General features: G+C 42.1%; 1 protein-coding gene across 1 annotated transcript in view; it reads left to right on the top strand.

The window, feature by feature from the left end:
* Positions 1-17,018, top strand: part of CCNY (cyclin Y) — a 457,171-nt gene extending 440,153 nt beyond the window's left edge. Inside the window, exon 10 of the mRNA XM_069211213.1 lies at positions 14,450-17,018. Coding sequence (XP_069067314.1) covers positions 14,450-14,566 — 117 coding nt within the window. The 3' untranslated portion in view covers positions 14,567-17,018. The remainder of the gene's footprint in view (positions 1-14,449) is intronic.
* The last annotated feature ends 618 nt before the right edge of the window (positions 17,019-17,636 follow it).

Genomic DNA, 17,636 nt, shown 5'->3' with positions numbered 1-17,636 from the left:
GGGAGCCAAGGATAGTTACATGCTATCATTCTTGGGGGCATGGGTAACAGGAAATTGGCTTGCACTGGGCACTCCATGTTCTTCGACATAAACAAGGCACATTGGGTCCTGGCTAGAGCGCCGTCACTGGGTAAACCCCCCTCTTCCCATTGTGCTGATACGGCTCAAACTACACAAACTGCAGAGCTGATCAATATAGGCTTGTACCCTCTTGGCTATTGTGATGGAAATTAAATTGTGACCACCAAATTACTCATTCACCTGCAACAGGTGCAGTAAACGTCTGAGGTATATTATTAGATGGTGACATAACCTGCAGCCTACAGATGTGTGCCAGCAGCCATTGCAGTAACCTTTAAAGCGTTTTGTTTTCGATCTGTAAGCACATCAGTCCGGTACACAAATACAGAACAGTAAATCTGTTGTTTTAATTATTGGAAAGATATGAGAACAGGAAAACAGATGACTGAGATTTGAGAAGCAGCAGTTAAATATGTGTTAACACTTGCCTGTAAACTGAAACGTAAGTTGCCGCAGTATATGTATGCCTGCATGTATTTGCTCTTACTATGCAGGACTATGGATCTGTATGACTGCACATGTGTTGACCATTTGTGCCTGACCGTTTCCTGTGTGTGCCTATATTTATGATGGTGTGTACATAAGTCTGTTTTGTTGTCTGGGTGCGCAGGCAAGCCAGTTGGTATTTTGTATGTGTGCTCCTATAGGTATGTTGCCTGTCTGCATGGCTGCCTGAATGCCATTCTGAACTGCAACCCCATCCCAAGTATGTGGTATGCCTGCTTCCGGAACTCTGCCTGTGTGTTTGTATACGATTGGGTGTATAGATATGTATGTATGTATATGTGTGTGTCCATCTCAGTTGCTGTGATATTCAGCTCAGCTTTCTTTTGTTAATTGTCGTCTTGAGATTGGTATTCCTCCCAACTACCCACTGCTGTGTGGAATTAGATGAAGCAGACCATGTGTTCTTGTGAGATGGCAGAATTGCGAGTGGGAATGGAATTCACATGAGGAGAGGGGTGTGCTTCAGGCAGAGGAAATCAATTTGGAGGCTTCAGGGCCTCTGATCAGGATTATGCAAAAGAGCAGCTCTGTGGGCAGAAGGATGGAGGTGCTAAACGCGGAGGGAAGGACCCCTGGATAGGAAAGGGAAGGACTGTGGTTGAAGGGAGGAAAGACCTGAGGCCAGTGGAAGGGCTTGATAGTGGTAATATCCAGGAACTGCTAATACAGCTGTTGCATTAATGACGTTACCTGAATGTCCATTCTGAGGAGAATACCCAAGTCATCTTTCCAAAACAGGTTCCTGGACATTGCACATGACCAGCTGCATGCAGGCACTGACACCCCCCCCCCCCAATGTATTCTTTGAAGAGGGTGATGGGTACCTTTGTCACACTGGGCAAATTTATAAATAAAAGCCAGAGCTTATGTCCAGCTTTCGGAACACTTGTAAACATCTTGTTTGGGCATGGATCCTGAGCTGCAGTTCTACCTTAATGTGGGCTGAATACTACCCATTTCCTCATGGATGAGAGCCAGCCTGAAGGCTGTGAAGGAGCTGGGCTGTTCTGCTCTGCTGTGTATCTTTCTTTTGTGGAGCTGCAGCTAGATTATGGAGTCCAGATATGTGCCTGGAGCACCCAGTCCCCCCTCTCTTCCCATAACCAAAGACAGCAGAGGGGCTGCATTAAGAAACACAAGTGCCAGAGAGCTCACTGTGTCTGGGAAAACTCCCTCCATCCCTGCACCAAATTGTAATGCTTTTTCCTGGCCATATAATCCTGGTTTGTTCCAGAAGTCAGGCTGATGTGTGTGCCAGCCAGATTGAGAAGGGCCTCTGTGGTCCTTTGCGAGTATTCTTTTTTTTTTTTCGTGGGCTTTATATAGTCCTGGCCCCTTGATATACCTCTATAAAAAAAAGTGTTGTCCAGAGAATTAAATTTTTAATTTGTGTTTTTAGGTCATTAGAGAAGTAATTTAGCTTGGGTAAACATTGCTGATCCGGGACAAATTTTTCTGGACATTTTTAAAAATGGCGAATTTGTTGCAGTGATGATGTAATATTTTAGGAACCATGAGACTTATACACTTCATTTTGGTATCAAAACATAGGTTTTTAGGGTTAAGCGGTGTTATAGAGACAGAAAATAACTCCTCAGAGCAACTCTTACTCAATTTTCCCAAATGGTGGTGCCCTAATGATGTGTTTTAGCAATCATATTGGTAATTTATTTTAATATTGTTTTGTTTCAGATTTTCCGTTGATTCAAATTTGTAAACATGAGCAAAGCAAGTGTTAGCAGAGGATCTTAGCCTCCTGACAGAGTGTTGCTAACGACAAAATCCGAGGACTCCTCTAACAAAGAAAAATGAGTCTTATGCCAAACTAATCCGAAAGGAAAGCTAACATCAACTGCGGGTGGACAGAAGAGGGTTTGAGATGCTGCAGAAATTTAGCAAGACAATGTTCACAAAAGATTGAAACTGATGCGTGAAGAGGATCAAATATTTTATCATGGTAACAAGTGCTACAAGTTGTATACAATGGAAAAAAGTGACAGAAAATCGTCAAAATAGCAGAAACCAGTGAATCACAAGAATCCTAGTCTTCTGAGAAAGTGAAGACAACCAAACTCAATGCCCTTCCACTTAGAAGATCGATGGCTACCCCTCGTCCACCTATAACAACTGATCAGAAAGCAGAGGATCTTCAATGTGTTATCTGTGATCTGTGATTTAGCCAGAACAAGGGCCAAAGGGTTTGAAGGAAGAACAAAGTACAGAGTATGTGAGTCTCAAAGAGCAAACATGTTTATATATGCAGGTAGTTTCTTCCAAGATCACGTTTTCAGCTGAGTTGTTGTTCTAAACAGCAAGGTGAATGTATTTGCAATGAATTTGTATGCCCACCGAACTCCATGCGCCCATACATTAGAAAATATTAATGTACAGTGAGCTCCCAGCAGCAACGTAACCACCAGCCTTCAATTAAGTTTGCACTGTTTTAAAAAGAAAATGAGTTTTAAAACCACTCTTGAGTGCTGGCTGCGGGTTCACACTCAGTGAGACCAGAGAAATAATGGTCAACATTGATGAAACTATATTGATCCATAATAATTAAATTAAGGTTTTTCTGCTGAGAATGTACAATGACAGAATTTGTTTTTGTCAGTCTAACAAAAAAAATGATTCACTTATGTTCTCAGTGGACTTGACTCCTGAAGTTCTTGCTGCCACAATAAGTTCTCAGGATGCAGTAAAATCAGTAGGAACCATTTTAAGAAATGTCCTGAAAGATTTAGAGTTTGGACTTAATGACACATTTTGTGATGTCCCAGAGCTCCGCAAATCATCTGCGTCAACTAGATTGCCCGATGTTGTCTTAACATTTTTTTACGTAGTTGTTTAATATCAGCAAAGCAAAACTGTTACAATTGAAAGTTCTTGATTTCGGAACAGAAGCCAACAACATTGATGATGGCTTTGAAGATGGAAGCAATGAAGTGGAAGACAGTCCCATGAACCGACAGCCTGATGCTGTGCAAATGTACTGTCTTTTCCAAATTATGTTTTATGAATTACATCACGGCAAAAAGAAAACTCTGCTACACATGATGACTGCCTACGCAATCTATGACAAGTACAAAAGTAGAGAACTAATCACTTCAATGAATAGGATTGGTGTATCAACAAGTTATAATGACATAGTACGAAGCAGGAATTTGTTAGGAGCTCATGCTGTAAAATCTTGTGACTCTGACAGCACACCACTTCCAAGTCACTTTACCAGGAAAGGATTTACAATTGCTGCTCTTGATCATTTTGAATTTGAAGACAGCTTTTCTTTGTCTGAAACATCCAGAACACATGAGACTGCATGGTGCTTTTTCAAGACTGTACCAATGAAGTAACTGTTGGAAAACAAGCTCTGTCAGCTGTAGGCATAATCGAACAAAGCTGTAAACTTATAACCCAACTGCCTTGCCAATGTGAGCAAAGTCACTACAAGCCATTAACACATCCCAGTCTACCAGAAAGTTTCAAAGTGGCTGAGGGCATGGATTTTCTTCTACCTGATGCTGAGGTCCGCAAAGCTGATTTAACTGAATTTATCATATCGCTTAATCGGTGCGGACTAAAGGATGAAGAAAATCCAGTTCCTCTGTGGGCTGGAACTCATGCTCTGATCTCCCAGAATAGCGTCCAACTGATGAAGGTTGGGTTTTTACCACTAATACCATCTCCAGTCACAAACTACGCAACAGCATACACAACTTAAAAAAAAAAAAAAATGTCCAAAATGCGCATGCTCAGCTTGAAGTCCAGCCTATCCTGCCAATTTTCTTCAATTAAGGTATTTTTCATATTTTAGTTGACATTTTTATGCGCAATCCAGTATAATTTGATGATCTTATATTATCCAATGATGGACCTTTTCCACATGATAAAAGCTGTACTGCGGTGTGCAGGAAGTTATTTCAGTGGATGTGGCATGGACTATTCACTTATTGAGCCTTAAATCCTTGGAAGCAAAACTGTCCAGTCAGAATAGAACAAAACTCATTATGTTTGTTTGTTACAAGGTATGCTTATCATATCTCAGGCTATAGAAACATTGCATTGGAATGCTTTCTGGAACAAGAATGACAAATTAGGTTTTGCATATCTTAGCTCAGAAGTGAACATGGCACAGGGTGCACTTCATTCAAAATACATAATGCAAAGCCAGGCAATGTTCAATGCACTCCGTTCAAAATCAGATAACCTGAAAAACAAGTTTGTAGAGTTTGTCAAAGAATGTGAAGAAAAATCAGAACTTTGCAAGTACTGGGGAAATGTTTTACACATAATAGCTCTAGTGAAAACTTGGTACATGCTGAACAGGGAGGTCTTTGGGAGCTGCAAGTGAAGACTGTGCAGTCACTGATTACTGTGTTTTGTGAATTAGATTGCATAAACTACCTGAGATTTGGGTCCTGGTATTTGGAAAGCGTGAAGAAACGAGAGGTGGAAAAACCATACCAAAGACCTTTTGTGTTGAAAGACAGAGAGGGCAGGTTCAATGCTGTGGCCCCAGATATGAAACTGGAACAGATGATCTGGAGATCACAGAAAAGCTCCAAGGGAATTGTTGGTCAGACACGTAAAAGTGAAAATGTTGCTCAATGGCAGCTAGTTTAGAATGAAGTCCTTTCTAATTGCAATGTTTTCAGAGGGATGACAAATTCAAAATTAATGGACCATTGTGAATCCGTTCCTCACTGCATGCTTGTGGGAAAGAGAGGGAAACATTTTAGTAAACATGTTGACAGCCTTCTTCATTTCACGCAGCCAAAAGGAATCCCCTTTGAAATGACTGAGTCTGTGCAACTACACAACTTCGTGACCAAACAGTATGTGTATAACAACATAAAGACACGTCTTCTAGAAGTCCTTGAACATGGATCAAACCAGATGCAGAACTGAAGCAGAATAGATTTGTATTGAAAGAGAAAAAGCTGTTTGTCACAAACACTAAAGCTAAACTTCTATGCTTTGATTGCCATAATAAGAGTTTTGTACAAACAGCCACTACAAAACAGGTTACAAAAAAACAACTTTCACAAGCACATAGAGAGATGGATGTAGCAAAATAAAGGGGTGAATTTATCAAGGACATTCTGTTGCATGATCTTCTTCCAACAAACTCATTATTTGATGGAAGTGCTGCAACCAAACCAAACCAGTAAGGCACAAACTCATACACAAACTCAAAAAAACTTTCACCTGAAGAGTGTTCTTATTGAAAGTTGCTGTTGTTGTGGACTATACGTCACAATTGCTAACAGTCAAGGATTCATCCATGCAAAACTTCGGAGAGGTCGTTCAGACAGTTCTACAGATATCAAAGGCAGTGTGCCTCTTGCAAAAACTGCACATTGTCTTTGACGGTTATCTTGAACTGTCTGTCAATTAATGTGAAAGAATCAGACAAATGTCTCCAAGTGGAACAATCAACCTTGTCTGCATCAAAAATTCGACACCTTATACCTGTGCAACTTGATAGCTTGTCATTTCACCAAAACATTGCTGATGAACACTGAATTTCCTATTATTGCAACTGGAATGATTGTGAATGAGAAGTTGGTGCCTGAAGAGATATATTCAAAAGGTATGGACATATTGTTCAAGAACTTAACAAAAAATTGGAGGAAGCTGACCTTCGTGTTGTGCCACATGTTGAGTGGCTATTTGAAATGGTTCAAGTTGAGTCATTTTTCTGTCAAATGACAGATGTTTTTATTGTGCTACTTAGATTTGTTGCATTGTTCATAAGTCAAGTATTGTCAGAGTTATGGATATGTTCTGGAACAGGCGAGAAAAGACAATTGATCCTGCCTCATATTTTGTACAAGAAAGTTGACCCAGAGATGCCCAGTGTTCCTATCAAGGCACATATTCTTACGAGTGGTGATACTATGGGCAAAATTGAAACAAAGATTGGAGCTTTAACTGCTGAACCTGTGAAGTTTCTCAAAGGATTTGACTTTAAAGACGTAGAAAAATACATTGTGCGTGTGTGGAAAATGAGTTCTGATTGTCACACATTTGACAGTCTTCAGTACAGTGAGCTCAAGAGATCAGTCCAGCTAAGTGACCTTCCACCTATGTCATATTCTGTGCGCGAACACATAAAAAGCGTGTTCTACTTGATTGGAAGATATGTAAATGTTTTGGATCATGCATGTGTAGGGAAAGATTGGTGTGAATTTGGTCAGGAAGATAAAAATGGGGTGCTGAAACTTAGAACATTTTTTAAGCCTCTACCCACAGAAGTTAAACACGTATTTATACTTGCAAAACCTGTGCTACAAAGAGATATCCCTGTCAATATGCTCTTCTCAAATGTTCAACATTCTGCAAATGTACCATGAGCGATTGCCGGAAACAAATAATAGTGAACAATAGGACTCATGGTTCCTGAAATATTACATCATCACTGCAACACATCTACCATTTTTAAAAATGTCATCCAGAAAAGTTAGGCACAGATCAGAAACGTCACCCTAGCTAAATTACTTCTCTAACGTTCCAAAAACACAAATCAAAAATGAAAATCTCTGGGCAACAATTTTTTTTACGGAGGTATATCAGGGTGCCGGGATTAATACCATCCCCATGAGTTATAGTACGGTCTGCTCTATTCATCATCAGGGTCGACCACCACCAAGTGAGAAGACACTGACCTAGAGCCAAAAGGACCAAACGGGGTTTGAGATTTTCTTATTTAATGGACTGTGACCCCCTAATCCTGCACTGACATAGGCTTATGTTCTCAATCACAGTCATTTCGATTTATACTACACTTCTATTTATTTTATCCTGTATTTTGAGTTTGTTTTTTCATGTTCGGATCATAAACATTGTTTGGTGTATACATAAAAGGATTAAACACCATTATTATTTACATAAAAGGATTAAACACCATTATTATTTGTTTTATTTATATGTATGTCTCTTCCTCCTCTGTTATACCCGCCATTTTGTAAAATGGCGAAAGGGTTGCTTTGAGGAGTTGTTTTTAGGAGTGGGCAGAGCTCACAGAGTTGTATTCCGTGGAGTTAGCTAGGAACTCTGCTCAATGCTGCGGAGTTCCACGAGCGGCAGAGCTCTGCCCGGCAGCCTCAAGATCGAGTGAAAAAAACGCTGCACCTAAAAATGTAAGGAGCGGCCCCCAACAGTTAGGATGTGTGTAACATCCCTTCCCATGTTGCATCTGATCTGCTCCCAGTTCACCAGTTGATCTAAGTGCAGAACAGTCCACTATCCAGAATCACACAGGGGTGTGACTTGAAGAGAGACACTTGATCACAGAACAGGCCAGATTGCACCAATCACAGACACACGCACCTTAATTTACCAGGTAATCTATGTGCAGACTCATTTCCCGTGCCTCCTAGCTCTGATTTTACCCCTCACGCCCCTAAGTTGATCCCAGCACATAACCCCCTCCACCCCCCACCCTCTAGTTCTTTCATGGAATGTACTCACACAGTGCTTGTTGGGAAAGCCCCTCCTCTGCACATCCAGCACCTGCACCTCCATGACTCTCCTCTGGGGCATGGCTCAGCCTGCCTCCTCGTCAGGGTGACCTCTCCAGGATGAGTGCAGATTTGACAGGACAATGTTAAATCCAGCACTGGTGGCTTGTAAAGGTGGGAATGGAGGGGGGACGAGGGAGGCCCAGATGAGCGGGTGCTCTGAGCCCTGAGTAGTTTGGGATCTTACTAGCCTTGGATGTCTGCTCCGTCTTCCTTACTTTTCTTTCTTCCCTCCCAGAGCTCTGGGCTGGCTCAACCTCGACTCCACTAGCCCTGCCTGTGTAGACACACCCACGCCCTATTTGAGCTCTCAAGGGGTGGCCCTTCCTAGCATTCCCAGCCCAGAGATCCAGCTCAGTTTAACTTTAGTTTTTTAAAGCAACAGAGCAGCAGAATTTTCACTGAAATGTGGTTTCACTTAGGGGCGAACACTGACCACAGACACCTGAGCTCGGGCACACCGTCCGTCCAAGGTGGCTGTGAGCAGTTAGCAGTCAAGATCGCTTGAATACAAGGGAAGCTACGCTGGCAGCGTCTGCCACATTTTCCCTTGCCACAGATGAGACTAGGCGGTGGATTGCGATTCGTGAAGCAGAGGCCACTACCGCTCATGGTAAGAATCAATACCTCTGGATTGACTTTTAATTCTATGCCCATTGTTTAGGCTATTTTGATCACAATATCCTATTAGGTCTCTATTAGTAGGATTACTACGTTGGGTGAATTGTGGCCCACATTGAGATGCAGTGCTACGGGTAGGTGGCAGACTGAGTGTGGAGTGGCAAAACTTTGCGAACGCCGCCAGTGGAATGAAGTTTACCGCCCACCTGTAATTATTTTCTGTGGCTGTAAGACTATTTGACCCCCAAAACCTATGTTTTGACACCAAAATGAAGTATATAGGTCTCATGGTTCCTAAAATAGTACATCATCACTGCAGCATATCTGCCATTTTTAAAAATGTTGTTCCGAAAATTTCGGCCTGCATCAGCAATGTCTACCCAAGCTAACTTACTTCTCTAATGATCCAAAAACACAAATTACAAATAAAAATCTCTGGACAAAAATTATTTTTACAGAGATTTATCAGGTGGGGCAGGATTAATACCATCCCTATGAGTTGTACTGTGGTCTGTTCCATTTATCATCAGGGTAGGCTACCCCCAAGTGAGAAGACACTGGCCCTGAGCTTTTGAAGTATTGACAACCAGTCTTTTCGTCTTTAAGTGTTAAGTACACATACAGGAAATAAGTATCTCCTCGCCCTCTCCAAACCGTTTCTAATATGCTTACAATTTTGCCTTGATGTCGAGTGCTGTTGCTGATTTAAATTCCAAATCCAGTGGTTTTTAAAAGCAACGCACTAGCTGCTGGTGTGAGAGTGAGATACTTATTTCCTGCATGTGTACTAACACTTGAAGATGAAAAGACTGGTTGTCAAGACTTCAAAAGTGCCTGGCGCAACTTTAAACTGGTTAGGACAATCTCAGCAATGAATACTGGTGAGCATGTGTCCTTTAAGAATGCCTTGATGCCGATGCAACCCTGTGACTGGAGTGGGTCCGGCTGCTTTATGTAACAACTGTGAGTTATGACAGACATAGGGGGTGATTCTAACCCCGGCGGTCAGGGTCGGCGGGAGCACCGCCGACAGACCGGCGGTGCCCCGCAGGGCATTCTGACCGCGGCGCTTTGGCCGCGGTCAGTGCAGGAAAACCGGCGGTCTCCCGCCGGTTTTCCGCTGCCCCTTGGAATCCTCCAAGGCGGCGCAGCTTGCTGCGCCGCCGAGGGGATTCCGACCCCCCCTACCGCCATCCAGTTCCCGGCGGTCCGCCCGCCGGGAACCGGATGGCGGTAGGGGGGGTCGCGGGGCCCCTGGGGGCCCCTGCAGTGCCCATGCCACTGGCATGGGCACTGCAGGGGCCCCCGTAAGAGGGCCCCTAAATGTATTTCACTGTCTGCTGCGCAGACAGTGAAATACGCGACGGGTGCAACTGCACCCGTCGCACAGCTTCCACTCCGCCGGCTCGATTCCGAGCCGGCTTCATCGTGGAAGCCTCTTTCCCGCTGGGCTGGCGGGCGGCCTGAAGGCGGCCGCCCGCCAGCCCAGTGGGAATGTCAGAATTACCGCCGCGGTCTTTCGACCGCGGAACGGTAACCTGACGGCGGGACTTTGGCGGGCGGCCTCCGCCGCCCGCCAAGTCAGGATGAGGGCCATAATCACGCTAATAATTGAAATTAAGGCTACAAATTTAAATGCACAAACTGTTAAAACATCATGCCTTTTTGGAATTATATAATGAAACAAGATTATTTAAAACACGAGTGGCAAAATCGTGCTGAAGCTTTACAATCAATAAATGAGAGTCATAATCTTGGTGTGAATAACAATTAACTACCAATTCAAAAATGCAGTATAAAAACTACAAATGGAATTTGCTGGGAATTGTAATAATTAAATCTGTTTTTGGTGATTGATGCTGGCTACAAATTATAAGCATGAATGGTTTAAACACCATGGGTTATGAAATGATATATTGGAACTAGATGTTGGATTACTTCTAATATGAGTGGAGAAATCGTGCTGAAGCTTTGCAATTAATAAACGAGTCGCAATACAGGTGTTAAAAGTAATTAACTACCTATCCCAGAATGCACTATAAAAACTATGGTGGTAGCAATGGAGGACAAACAATAGACGAAACCACTGTGAAAAAGTCAAGATGTCGAAATGCATCGTGGTGTCTGGAGACTTCTGTCTTTATTAATAAAAGAAGGTGATTTATGCAGCTTCTGGGAGTGCAGCGCTTTTGGGGTTTGTATTATATGAGGGTTTTGGTCTTAACCCTACGCTTGCACCAGCAGCTAGAGTGCCCTGCTTTTAAAGACCACTGGATTTGGAATATATATGTACATATATATATATATATATATATATATATCAGCCTCGACTCAAAGAGAAACATGGACACTCACTGGGCAGTTTGTTGTTGATTTTTTCCTGTGCACACAGACCACAGACGGGTTCCGGCGTAAAGCCTTTGTCAGAGACAGTGAATACCACTACAAATCATCACAGGACTAAGTTCATCATATCACATCCCTGCCGGTTCTCTATAAACCATGGCGGACATATTATCCTGCCTGATCCTCAAATAGAGAGGCAAAACCATTCATTCAATATTTCCCAAATGTTGCTACCACATTAATTTACATTTCCCTTAATCTCAAAATTGTGTGAGAAGACCCATCATAATCATTCCGATGTTTCACTCCTGTGACAGGGGGAGATATCATTATATCGCTGTGTCTCATTCGTCAATGCAATACATTGTAATTGATGATCTATCCCCTGCATTTGCGCACTTCTTCTGTCTCTTCAACAATTATACCGTAATCAATTCAGTAGTATAGTAAAGTGTGTGTATACATATATCTATACTCAAACAAAGGTTACAAGGACGTTTTAGTTAGGTTCAGATTTTTCAGGAACAAAACCATAGAAATTCAACAGTTATATTTATACTTATGTCAAGTCACTATAACTTGTGATCTAAGGTAACCATAACTCGTGCCCCCGCCTAGAACAGGGTTTATTATAAATGATGTCTTAGAAGATGTCATCAGTGATGTAATATGTGGGGTATAGTTACCTTACAGCACGAGTTATAGTGTCTTGAGATAAGTATGAATTTCTGTTGAATTTCTGTGGTATTGTGCGTGTAAAATCTGAACCTAACTATAACGTCCCTCTAACCTTTGTTTTTTTTATTGAATTTTTAAGGTTTTTAAAATTCTATTTCCTAACTGTAATGTACCTGTAACCTTTGTTTTTTCAGTGAACTTGAATGTCAAGTAATATTTAATTTAGCCTTTAGCCGTGCATGTTGACCACTGGGGCCTGGTTGCAGCCAACCATCCGTGAGCACCCAACCCCCGCCACACACGGCCTTCGGCTGTGGGCAGTGCTGGGTCAGCCGCAGGCAACCACCCCATGCCTCTCAAGGCCTTCAGCATTGGTCCGCGGGAGAGGTCAACCCCCCGATATGCAGGCAACCTGGGAGGGGGGCACACAGCCACACTCCCCAGGCCAGTTACAGCTCCGGGGACCCCATCCCCTAGAGACCACCCAATTACTTAAAGGGGAGGGGAGCCAACAAACCATGGGAACCCAACCCCGCGCCACACACGGCCTTCAGCTGTGTGCAGTGCTGGGTCGGCCCCAGGCACCCACCCCATGCCTCTCAAGGCCTTCAGCATTGGTCCGCAGGGGGTGGTCAACCCCCCGATACGCAGGCAACCCGGGAGGGGGGCACACAGCCACTCTCCCCAGGTCAGTTACAGCTCCGGGGACCCCATCCCCCAGAAACCATCCAATTACTAAAAGGGGAGGGGAGCCGCATGACCACCTACCTGGGCCAATTTCGGACCTAGGAACCCCATCCCAATGGGGCCCAGCCAATTAGTAAAAGAGGAGGGGGGATCACACGGTCTCCCTCCCGAGGCTGATTTTGACCCTAGGGACACCATTCTCCAGGGCCCAGGCAATTATTGCAAATGGGAACGAGGGCCGTGTGGCCTCCCCTCCCCGTGCCCATTTTGGCCCTGTGGACCCCATCTTCTGGGGCCTGACCAATATGGAAAAGAGGAGGGGGGCTGCATCCCCCCTCCCTTGGCCAATTTTAGGGCCAGGGACCCCATCCCCCTGGGCCTAGCCACTTCATCTTGAGTGCCCTGGCCCCACCCAAGGCACCCACTGTCCACTGTTGGATACTGTGGGGGAAGCTTCAATGTTCCGTGGTCCCTGCCAGCTTCCCGCCCTCAGCGGGGACTACCATTGCTCCTGCATAAAGGGAGCAGCCAAAATTGCTGCTCCCTGCTTGCAGGAGCAATTTTATCAACTGTTTTCCTGGCCGCTTGAAAGCAGGCAGAAAAACAGTTGAAAAGCCCGCACCCAACCTGTGGGAGCAGTTTTCCTGCTACCGCCCTCTTGGAGCGTACTTACTGTTTGCTCTCGCTTGGTGGGAGATGTCAAAGCTCCTGCCAAGGGACAGCAAACATCTGTGTCTCGAGGGTAGGCACATAGGGAGCCGGCCCCGGGTGGTGACAGTGCCATGGGCCATTAATGGCTGCAGGAGGAGTCTGCGTGGCCCCCTCCATTGTATTTACAGGGCCTCCCTCAGGGAGGTGGTAGTCCCTGGGTACTAATGGGCCCAGGAGTGGGGTCCAGCACTCTCCTGTCATACAGATGCTTCGGGGGCAGGTGGTGGTCTTTGGGGCTGTACATGGCCTTAGGAGGAGGGCCACATGCCACCACTCCACCTTAATAAACTGTGGCCTGCCCCGAGGAGGTGTCGGTCCCTGGGGCCAAAATCTGCCATGGGGAGGAGGGCCACGTGCGCCCACCCCCCCACATAATAATTACAAATTGCCTCCGGGAGCAGGCTCATCCGAGGGCTGAGGTTTAAACAAGCTTGGGAGACCACTTTTTTATTTTATTTGCCAGGATCTGTGGATGTCGCAGCAAAAATGTTTTTTAAAAATGAATTTTGGCCAGGAGGGGTCACTGGCGGACCCCACTACGAGGCCGAGGGGGTCAGGGTATTCATACCCTTGCCTTCATTTCTTTTTTTAATTTTCTTTGGAACTCAATTGAGTCAAAGTCCCAAAATGGCTGCCAACACTTCCTGGTTGGAGTGTTGACAGCTAGTCAGATCTCAGCATGAAATCTGTTGGATCTATAGAGGATCTGAGTCACTAGATATACAAATGTGTTTTTTCTTTAGTAATTAGAAAGATACTAAACAGATGTACACCAACTTAGAAAACCTTTGTAGTAATTCTGTCTAGCAGTTCAGGCTGTAGTCATGCCTAAAATCCCTATGGGAAATTGCATGGGGAAAACACGTTTTAGGACCCCGTTTCCCCCCTTTTCTCAGGCCCGCTTGACAAATCACTCCAAAACTTTCAACACAGCAGCTCAACTCAGGTGTGTACTAGTTTTGAAAAAAACACACATACACACACCACCCCCACCACCACCCCCCCTTCACACACAAGCTGATGCTACAAACGCATTTGGAGACTCCGTAAATACTCCTACAGTGTCATTGCTGCATGCACAGACAACAAAGGATTAGCCTTTCCAGAGCAGATGTGGAGATTTTCATGTTTACTGCAACACAGAAATTAATCTCAGTATCAAAGTAAACAACCCTTTTCCTTACAATTCAAGTGGATAATTCCTTTAGGTGCATAGCACTTTAACATTGTTTTGTTGTTTAATTATGTCTTTTATTATAAAAGTGGAGCCTAATGTTTTGCACCCTTGTATTTTTCAGGCTATTTCACGTTTGTGTGAAGACAAGTATAAAGACTTCAGGAAAGCTGCTAGAAAACGGTCTGCTAGTGCAGACAATCTGACTGTAGTTCGATGGTCTCCTGCCATTATCTCCTAACAGAACTGCCCGCTGTTCTTACTGACTCATCCATTCACTTTTGTTTTGATATCGGGAAAGGAGATTTGCTTTGTTAGGTTTTGCTCTGGCACGCTGCCTTTTCAGTGCCTCCCTATCATACAGAATAAGTGGAAAAGGTGGATCAATTTTCTGAGAACATTTGAAGCAAAGGCATCTTCATTGTTTATTCCTTTTTCAACAGTAGACAAAAGGAAATAGTAAACCTGATGTTGCAATAAGTAACACAAGAAATAACGTTACCCGGAAAGTGAGTGGAGACAGTGGAAAGATTAAGCAGTACCAGAATGATTGACAGTTGTATGTGCTCCAAATTAAACTATTGCATTGGAAACACCGGAAAATGGAGTTTGTGTGAAGTGTTATCTTTGTGGTGTTGTACACCACCACTCATTGTTGCCATTTCTTCTGTAATTCTAGCTATTTCTATGCTTTTCCCAACTTATGTATGGTCTGTCTGTATTAGCACCTACTTCAAACAGATTGTGTTGTTTTGCTTTTTTCACTCTGTTTCATGTTCAGGCTGTTTTTGTTATAAACATATTCTTCACTCATATTCATAAAACATGCTTGTCAATGCCTTCATATAAACCTGCCCATAGTGCTGAACCAAAAGTGTATTCAATGATCAAATGATCATTCCTAAATGACATTTCATTTAATTTATACTATTTTTGAAAGTCTGGGTTCCTTTTACGTTCTGTACTGTGCTATCTTAATTCTTACACAAGAATGTCTTGGTTATTTGAAGGTTTTTAACATGCTGAAGGCCAAATCAGGGATGACCTGCAGTGATGATTGTAGCCCGACTGGAGATATTTGGCACTTGTGCTGAATTGTTTGAAATATGAATACTATTTACCCAGTTAATTCATTCCTTCACATCTATATCTAGATACATTGTTGCAAGCAATATCTTCAAAGATTTTATATGTTTAATTTTAAGTCAATGTTGAGCTGTTTGTAGAAAATCAGAAACTTAAAAAAAATGTTTTTTACGTATCAACTGAGAGATTCTGCTAGATGATGAAAGGAGAGATGTATTTCATTAAGATGCCTGTCACCAATTAATTGAACAACAACTTGCATCTTTTATTGTAGGTGCTGCTGATAATTAAAAGCAGATTGAAGCTGTGAAAAAAATACTGTTTTCGTTGAAATTGACCAAGAATATTGATTATAAAATGTTTTTACATAATGAGCCTTACAGGGTGTCAAAAACGTTTTATAGCAAGTTAATATGTATCTCCTTAGAACGGTTTGATTTATGTATGGGAGCCCACAGAGCGTTTTCTCAGAAGGGGACTTTTGCACATTTTTTAAATTTACTTGCAAACAAAAAGTTGCAAGTTTCTTGAAGTCCAGTTTGTGGGCCTTTGAATGCACTATCTGGGAAATATAACATTTTATTCTATTCGTCTGGGACCACATTTGGTACTTTGACAAATATATAACACATATATTACCCTAAATATAAAGCTTATTGTACCTCCATTAAGGAACAATCAATAGCATTGTTTAAATTCATTGTTAACAAATGCTTAATGAAGCAAACCCTATGATTTTGCAAATTGGATCGCCATAAAATAAACACTCTACAGTATTTGTAAATGGGAACATTAGCAATGTCTTAAAAGGTCAATAGAACATTAGAATTATGTTAATCATAATGCCAATTGTATGTAATTTCGAGACTGGTGTTGATGTCCTAAAAAAGAAAGAATGTAAAATTACTTTGCGAATGTTATAAACTGTTTAGTGTGCACTGCAATCTGGGAGTTAAAATCAACCTACTTTGGAGAACATTTGAAACATGAAATCCCTCATAACACCACATTGGACTGTATGTGTATCTCAGACTTTTTTTTATTAATTCATTGCTGAACAATTTCTTATATTTATAAACAAAACCCGGTTTTAAGTGAGAGAAATGTAAATCCTCAAAATATGTTATATTATGCTGCATCCACTAGGATCGTCATGCAGCATATCAAATTACTTTCAGGATTGTATAGTCTATTTATTGTATGTATGTAGATACATGCTAACACTTACAAATTTTAGAGGATTCCGGAAAACATGGCTCAGTCTCATTAAGACTGTTAAATCTTGCTTTAGCCTTGTGCACTGGACTCTACCTCTGTTTATTCCTTAGAATGGATTCTGTGAATAATTTGATTCCCTTCTGTGCACTAAGAGTACAAACAGAATCTGCTGTATATGTGGATATGTGACTTTACTATATCATTTTGCATAAAACTTAAATTGCTTTATTATTTGTTTTTTATTTTCATTATGCTGAAAATCGTTATGGCTTTTGTTCTGATTTGTTCTAAGTTTGCCAAAAAGTACAGTACCTATGGATGACTCTTAGTGACTGTAATTTGTCTGCAAGGTAAATCAATAGTATATAATAAAGCTGGATTACTATTTAGGTTTTTGCTGTCTTTCTGTTGTGTGTAACCAATTTAAATTGTATACAACTAGGTACACATTGATGTTACTTTACTAATTGTAAATCATAAACAAGAATAATACTCTTAAAATCAGTTAGGACAGTACACACTCAAACCCTGCAAAGTTTTCTTTGGATCTTGAGATGATGTGTGTGCTATGAATGTCCATAAATGGAAATTTCCAAATTATTTTAGAAATACTCATTTTATAAAGTGTTTTCCTCCAGTGAAGTTATTTTTTAAGAAATCTCTGTTAATATTTTCGTATTTGATTATTGGTTTTAATTGTTTACTTTTTAAAAATATTACAATGTATAAGTATGTACACAAAGTAAAACAGTAGACAATCCACAGTCTCAAAGAATGGGAGATTTAAACTGTAGAATTTTAGAAGATTGTCACGACAACCTGCAAAATAGCATATCAAATGAGACAAGCTGTGAATCTGCCTTAAGTTGAGCTTGTGTACACATAACAGCTTAAACTATGCAGTTTAGTTATGAATCTTGTCTTAAAAGGATAGTCTGTCATAGAAGTTCGGCTAATTTTCCTGAATTTCCTAAATGATTTCTTTCCTCACCATTTTTGCTGATAAC

Source organism: Pleurodeles waltl, chromosome 10 (genome assembly GCF_031143425.1).
Source record: "Pleurodeles waltl isolate 20211129_DDA chromosome 10, aPleWal1.hap1.20221129, whole genome shotgun sequence".
Taxonomy (NCBI): domain Eukaryota; kingdom Metazoa; phylum Chordata; class Amphibia; order Caudata; family Salamandridae; genus Pleurodeles; species Pleurodeles waltl.
The sequence above is the reverse complement of the archived record's forward strand: the minus strand, read 5'-3'. Positions and strand labels throughout refer to the sequence as shown.